Here is a 6,782-nt window from a genome sequence, read left to right on the forward strand (position 1 = left end):
GATGGGCTGTTTCTTTGACAAAGAGTACGATTGTCTCCTAGTCCAAGCTCACTCGAGGGGACTCTTTGGCAATCTTGGCCATAGGCGGGGAATCCATGGTCACATATGTTCAATGGCATTTTTGACAAGTTGGTCTTGTATGCTACTGTGAGACATTGTTGACATACATAGAGAACTGTCATGACTCTTTTCTATTTTCAGGAGCTAGTATGATTGACATCAACATCTAGTTTTCTCCAAAGCACCTTGGTGGTAGCTTGATCACCCACTACTTGGGTATCCATGGTTCTACTCTAGTGGTTCTATGTTATGGATTGTGATGCATCATTATCATTATATTGTATCAGATCACCCATGATCTGAGAAAGGGTATTAGTAATTCAGACAGCTCATGTGTGAGTCTAAGGGCATGGCTAGCTTATTTAGGCATTTTATTATGTTAATTATGATGCTTATTTGGGGCATTTTATGTTGGCCAACTAGAATTAAATGTTGGTTGGCCTACCCCTAGTTTAGCATTATTTTCTTCTTTCTATACACAGCTTCCTCCTCATTTAGACACATCATCACCTACAGGTTTTGTGGAGAGAGGGAGCCGGTGCCAGTGCCTTGGAGCCAAAGACTCACTATTGTACGCATCATTCTCGTGTTTGATATATGGATTCCATTTCATAAGCACATCTTTGAGTTCTCTTCTTTTGCAATATTCTTTCGTTTTCTTTCTCTTCTGTCTTGTGTTCAGCAGTTTATTTCGGCACTTGTCTATTCTTCCATTGTTGCACCACTTCTAACACATCTTGTATTGTTGGCATTCCTCCTTAGGTTCTTCATTTGAAGAATGATTGTGTTGACAAGTTCTCTTTCTTCGTGGTGTGCTTGAAGTAACTACTCAAGCATCTCCAAGCTTCTCTCACTAGTTGGTATCTCTTTTGAGTCGGGGATTTGCTCCTTATTGAGGGCTGATAAGATCACCCTTGTTGAAAATTGTAACTATCCTCACATTTGGGAGCATCAGATGTATCCGTTGTGTTACATAATCAACCTCACATTTTGTTGCTCACTTGAAAGCCCTACCAAGAAGTATTTCCTTTTCCACGTTCTCACGATTTGGGAGCACATGGTATAAGATGGATAGACTTTCGGTCTCGATAGTTGTGAGAATTGTACATTTTCCTAGGAGAGAATATAGGTTTCCCCCATAGGGATGGAGGACTACCTTGGTCGGTATAAGCTCTAGTTGGCCTATTTCAATCCATGCTTCAGAGGTCAAAATATTAAAGTTCACTCCTTCATTGATGAGAGCATGAACAACGTACTCTCTTTTTGCAGTAAGTTTGACTTTGAGATAGGCAAGAGGTATTATTTTCATCATCTTTTGGGTCTAGGTCCATAATCCCAACCTTTGGAATTATAGGTGCACTATTGGACACCGTTCATATATTAGAATTATGACTCATTTGTGTAGTGCTACTCGTAGCACATTCAAGGTCAAGGTCATTGAGTTGAATCATTTTCGTATTGATCTTCAGAGGATGTTGCTTTCTATTCAGAGTGAGTGCAATTTGAATGTAGAGTGCAAGTATTCTTGTGTGGCCTAGTTGTGCTTGATGGCTAGCGTGGCCCCTTTGAGTTCTATGGTCTCTATTTTTAGCCATTTTTTTGTGGGATTCCTTTGTATAAGAATATTCCTTGGGCTTTTGGCTTAGACCAACTCTAGCTTCATTTCCTTTTTCACTCAGTCATCATTAGGAATTCTGTTTTCCAGCATAGTGGTGCCTTAGTCCCTCTTGAATCTATGTTGGTTCGTTATTCACTTGTTATTGTTTCACAATTGTGGCTCCTGTTTTTTCCTTGACTGTTTCGATTGATGGTGTCACAGTTTGTTTTCCTGGTGTTTCTTTTAAGCTCTTGGTTGACTGTGTTTTCTTACAAGATTAGCGGTGCTAGCACTTTCCTTCCTAAGCTTTTTGGATAAGTATGTGCTCAAACTGGAATCACCTTCCTTAGCCAATGTGTTTAGCTGCAATTCAAACGATTTATGCACAACTCATACTGAAGCAAGACCTTGTCTTTCTGGTCAACCGTGTGTCAATGTCATGCCACTTTGCTTGTGGTAGTGATGTTCAAACAAGTTGTCCACTTTCTAGTCAATTGTGACTCGTTAAATTTGGTGGTTTCATCCAATCACGATTTCCTTCTTAGCTTAGTGAGCTTTCTCTTTGCCTAGGATAATGTAGACCCCCTTTCCTTACAATCAACCTCTTGTTAGGAGTTATTCTAGTTAGTTGGCTTATATTGTAGTCTTGTGGAGCTTAGTAGATTCTTCAACATGACCATGTGTGCAACCAAGGTGGTTGATCTAGTTGTGTAGAGTCCCAAGAGTTTAACTGTGCTAGTTTAGATATGTGACATGCATGGAGGTTGCACCAAGTGACTCAAGGCAAGAGGTGAACATGCAATTTGCTAGTATTACACATGCTCCCATCCCATGTGTGAACATACTTTAGGTGTGTAAGTGTGCGTCAAAAGGGGGTGTGAACTACACCTCCCAAATTCAATGAAAGAATGGAAGGAAAAAATCTACACTGAACTGAATGAAAGCTGAATACAATGAGGACTGATCAATCCTTGCATGCAGCCCAAGGCATCAGTGAGGGCACCGAATCAAGCTTATGATGTGTCAACACCGGAAGATGGAGTATCCTTGAATGTCAAAGTGTGATGAAACTCACAGAGGCAAAACCTGTGAATGATCAGCCAACTGAGTGGGCCCGCTATAAATAGCAGGAAATGCCCAAATTTGGCTGACTTGGTCAAACCAGCCCCAAAAATGCTGGCCGACCTGAATAAAATAATCAAGAAAATATTGTCACCTATTGGATCAGCTGGTCACTCATCTTGACCAATGTGAACAGAGTCCTAATCCACTGAAAACGAAATGCAGAGGCTGGAAACTAAGCAGTGAGTGTGAACACACCTAAAACCGACTGAAAAAGAAATGCATCCTGTAGAAAGAGGTGTGGCCTCCGTCAAAACACATGATAGACCGAGTGTCAGAGCTCCTAATGCCCCTGTCTAACTTAGACTGAGGCTCATAGGCAAGAGATAACCGTGCATGACCCAACTACTAACAGGCACTAGACTGGGATCGCCCCAAGCACAAGTTGGAGGAGAGTCCTTAGTCTTGGCTTTCTAGACACTTTGGGACAGATGATATTAACTCTGGAAGCAGTGGCTTAGACTACAAACAGAGTACCAGCTTGTGCATATGAGGATTTTTAGGGGTGCATCTCTTTCATATTTCAGGTCTAGAGGACAGGGTACAACATCAAATCGAATATCTCAGCCCCACAGTGGAAGAGAAGAGAAACAGTATGCTAAACAGTAGGCAATTCGAACCCAAAACAGCTGTCAGTTGAATACAATCTGGAAAGGAAGCCTATATACAAGGCACGGTGACAAGCAAAGCAAATCATGTTGGTGTACACTTACATTGAGAGCAGCGTGTAAAACCAACCAGCAATACTTGTGGGACCACCACTCCGTGGGTCTGACACAGCTCCTCTAATGTGGGTTATATCTATGTTGTCTTGTTCATAAAATGTCTTATCATCACAAAATCTTTGTGCCACATTTTGTGATGATAAGTTTTGTGAAACATGCTAATTTCTCAGAAAACTGACCTTCCAAATACTTCTCTCGGGTTTCGTATACATTTGTTTCCCAATGAAAGTGAAACGGAAGAAATACCACTTGTTCTTGGATCTCACGGTGTTCTTCTTATGGTTACTAATGCGCATCCAAAATTTTAAAAACATCATGGAAGTGACTTCGCAAATAGTTTCTTGAGTTTTGTGTTAATACACGTCCTTCAAAGGCTAGTTAGGGTCCGCAAATCAAAGAATGCTGATGCTTCTTGAAGATTGACAAATATATCGTGTTCTTATCGTAGATTTCGGAGATGAGATTCTTTTATGATGTTATATTTTGCATCAGGGGGAGATTGGTGGCAAGGGGGGAACGAGTGACATCATTGCAAGATGAAGATGAACCATTTCCCATCATCGTGGCCACTCACTGTAGTCATCTTGAAGCTGTACTGAGTGAAACTTGTTCACATCGATGGAAGGACATTGTGTTTCTCCAGAATGGTATGCTGCAGCCTTGGCTCCGCCTCGATGGTCTGCAAAACAACACTCAACTGCTTTTGTTCATGTCAGCATCACCTGAAAATCCTCTGCAGCCCAAGGGGAATATGCATATCAGACCTGGAGGTCGAGACTCGCTAGTTTGGGGAAGGTAAAGACTAAAACACGTTGTGTTTTTGCAAAAAGGTAAGAGCAAGAGTACGCATACAGTTATATTGTGACATAATTGTGGCCTTGTTTTGGCATGTGCCGCATTGGCAAGCATTCTTGTAGAACTATGTTGTCATTGTTGTGTGCAGAAAATGCAGGGTAGGGAAAGTCAAAGAAAATCGCATAAGCTAAACGTAATAACCAGGTCTATGAGTCTTAAAGTATTTTACACCGTTCACTTGTCACATCACAATCATATGAAAAGAACAAGGAAAAGGCGAAAACAAATTTCCATGCGCTTTATCTATCTCTAATGGGTTTTGCCTTCCAACTTTCATGGCTAAGGGTTTAGCCCAGCTCAATTCACCTTTCCCGAGATTTTGATTCTTCTTTAATTGCAAGAGCACAACCAGCAACTTGATGCGCTGAGCATCAATCATCTGCTAGGGCTCTATTTAAAGTGGACGTGATCTAGTATGTTAGCTTTAGTCCCTTGCCTACGTTCTTGAGGTTTCTTTCATAGGCTTTCTTTTCAGTCCTGCTTCCAGCTTGGAACAGCACACATGCCAACTTTGATGGCATTGTTAAACTTACTTTCTACAAAGGTGTCTGTCGAATCTGTAGGTTTCTGTTTATTGAATTTGTAGGGCCATCTCCTACTTAATAATGCACGCATGCTCGTGTCCCCTTATTCATCATTTTATACTTGACCATGACATGACAGACATGTATATGATTGTTGTTTCACTATGAAGGTGGGGAAGGGCCATCAATGGAATCATGCATGCTGGAGGGTTGCCATGCTCAGCAGTGTCTCATGAGAAGTATTTAGAAGTGATGGTTGAGAAGCTACTTTGGAGTTCTATCTTTTGGCTTTTGAGTGCTGGCCTTGGTGGATTGTCAGTGGGAGCCATAGTGAACACGCATTTGCCATATGTAGAGGAATTGGTTATTGAGCTGCTGCCACTTGCCGAGTCATATCTAAAGTCTGCTACCTATCAAACCGAAGAGATGATGGAGAGGCCTGCAGATTTTAGTTTTCCGAAAGGCTCTGAGATGGTGACAAGGATGTGTGACTACTCCAACGCCATTCATAATTCAGTTCCCAGCAAAAGCATGGCTCTTTCTGAGTTCCATTGGAGGAATGGATGGTTTCTGTCACAGAAAATTACAGATCGTCATGTCCATTGGCTAGGGCAAGCAGGAGTCAGTCCAACATTCTGGCAGGAAACTTGTTAGCGAAGTGCCATTATGAAGAAATTTTAACAGTTCAATTGGTAATATGCCACTTTTGGAGGCTGTTTAGTGAGAATATATATCATTTCTTCCCCCTGTGCAGGTTATTCTTGTTGGTTCTTGAGTTCCAGGCATGATACAGGTTGTCACGTTCTTAGTCCCCATTGCTGAACTAGTCCTGCACTCCTGAGATACCACTGATCGTGCCAGTCGTCTCCCATTGTCGTGGCACCATGCTTCATACAAGCAAGCTGTGTCCAACAGTTGGAACTTCAACTTGGACAGCAAATACAAAGAGGGTTCCTGTAGAAATTATGCCATCCACGAATACAAAACAGTGATGCATGCTCTTTATGTTTCTTGAATCAAGGGTCGATTTGCATAGCTTTTAAAATTGTGTGAGATTGGCATCATCTAGAGGTTAGCTAATCTTGTATCTTGTTAGCATAACGTTTTTGAGGCGTAACCTATTCTTGACATCAACCTTGTGTCTGTATAACCTTGTATCGTGTGTTAGTGTAAGCTTTCAATGCTGGGTGCTATCATGATCAGCCTCACCGTTTCCAACTAAGGTTCGGGATAACAACTGTAAGGATCTCTGGATTTCCCCAACATTTTACCAGTAACTGTGTCAGGCCAATTAACGAACTGCATAAGAACTTGAGCAATTGTATCCCATTGTTTGAGTTGTTGTTACAATGCAGCCAATCAAGACCTCTGTGATTAATGCCATGTTTCTCCGTCACAATGCTTGAATTGACCCTCACAAAGAGCTCTTAGGCAGAAGAGGCTTCCCAAGTTTTGCCAGCCGTGCTCTCCAGTCTGGCCATGATTGGCCTTCAGAATAACTCAGCACCTATTAATCAGGCCAAGTGTGAGGAGGGCTTTTGACCCATGCTTCATATAATACTTCCCCCACTCTCATCTGTACAATTTTTGTGTTTACAGTAGGAAAGTTGCGACTAAACAGAGCTTTTTATTCAACTTCAAAGGAGTTTAGGTTTGTTTCTGTGTACTAAGTCGAGCGCCCTTTTCAGTGTTCTTTCCATAGGTTAAATCTTGTGCATTCCCATGGTTCAACAAACAAAGACGAGTTTGTTTGTGCTCGCAACTTTGAGATGAAACAGAAACATGGCTCCCTTCACTTACACACACACACACACATTGCATGGTATACTAAACCCAAAAAGATTCTTTCCATCCCAAAACGAACAAACAAACAAAAATTGCATTGTTTATGGCTGGCCC

At 41.6% G+C, this 6,782-nt stretch overlaps 1 protein-coding gene across 1 annotated transcript; it reads left to right on the top strand.

The window, feature by feature from the left end:
* The first annotated feature begins 3,946 nt into the window (after window positions 1–3,946).
* LOC148008094 (uncharacterized) lies at window positions 3,947–5,928 on the top strand. Its single transcript, XM_087674492.1, has 2 exons — window positions 3,947–4,299; window positions 5,054–5,928. The coding sequence occupies exons 1-2, from the start codon at window positions 3,962–3,964 to the stop codon at window positions 5,535–5,537; spliced, it is 822 nt and encodes a 273-aa protein (XP_087530618.1). The 5' UTR covers window positions 3,947–3,961; the 3' UTR covers window positions 5,538–5,928.
* The last annotated feature ends 854 nt before the right edge of the window (window positions 5,929–6,782 follow it).

Source organism: Lygodium microphyllum, unplaced genomic scaffold, assembly GCF_053477565.2.
Source record: "Lygodium microphyllum isolate KBCC unplaced genomic scaffold, Lygodium_microphyllum_v1.1.10 scaffold_399, whole genome shotgun sequence".
Classification (NCBI taxonomy): Eukaryota; Viridiplantae; Streptophyta; class Polypodiopsida; order Schizaeales; family Lygodiaceae; genus Lygodium; species Lygodium microphyllum.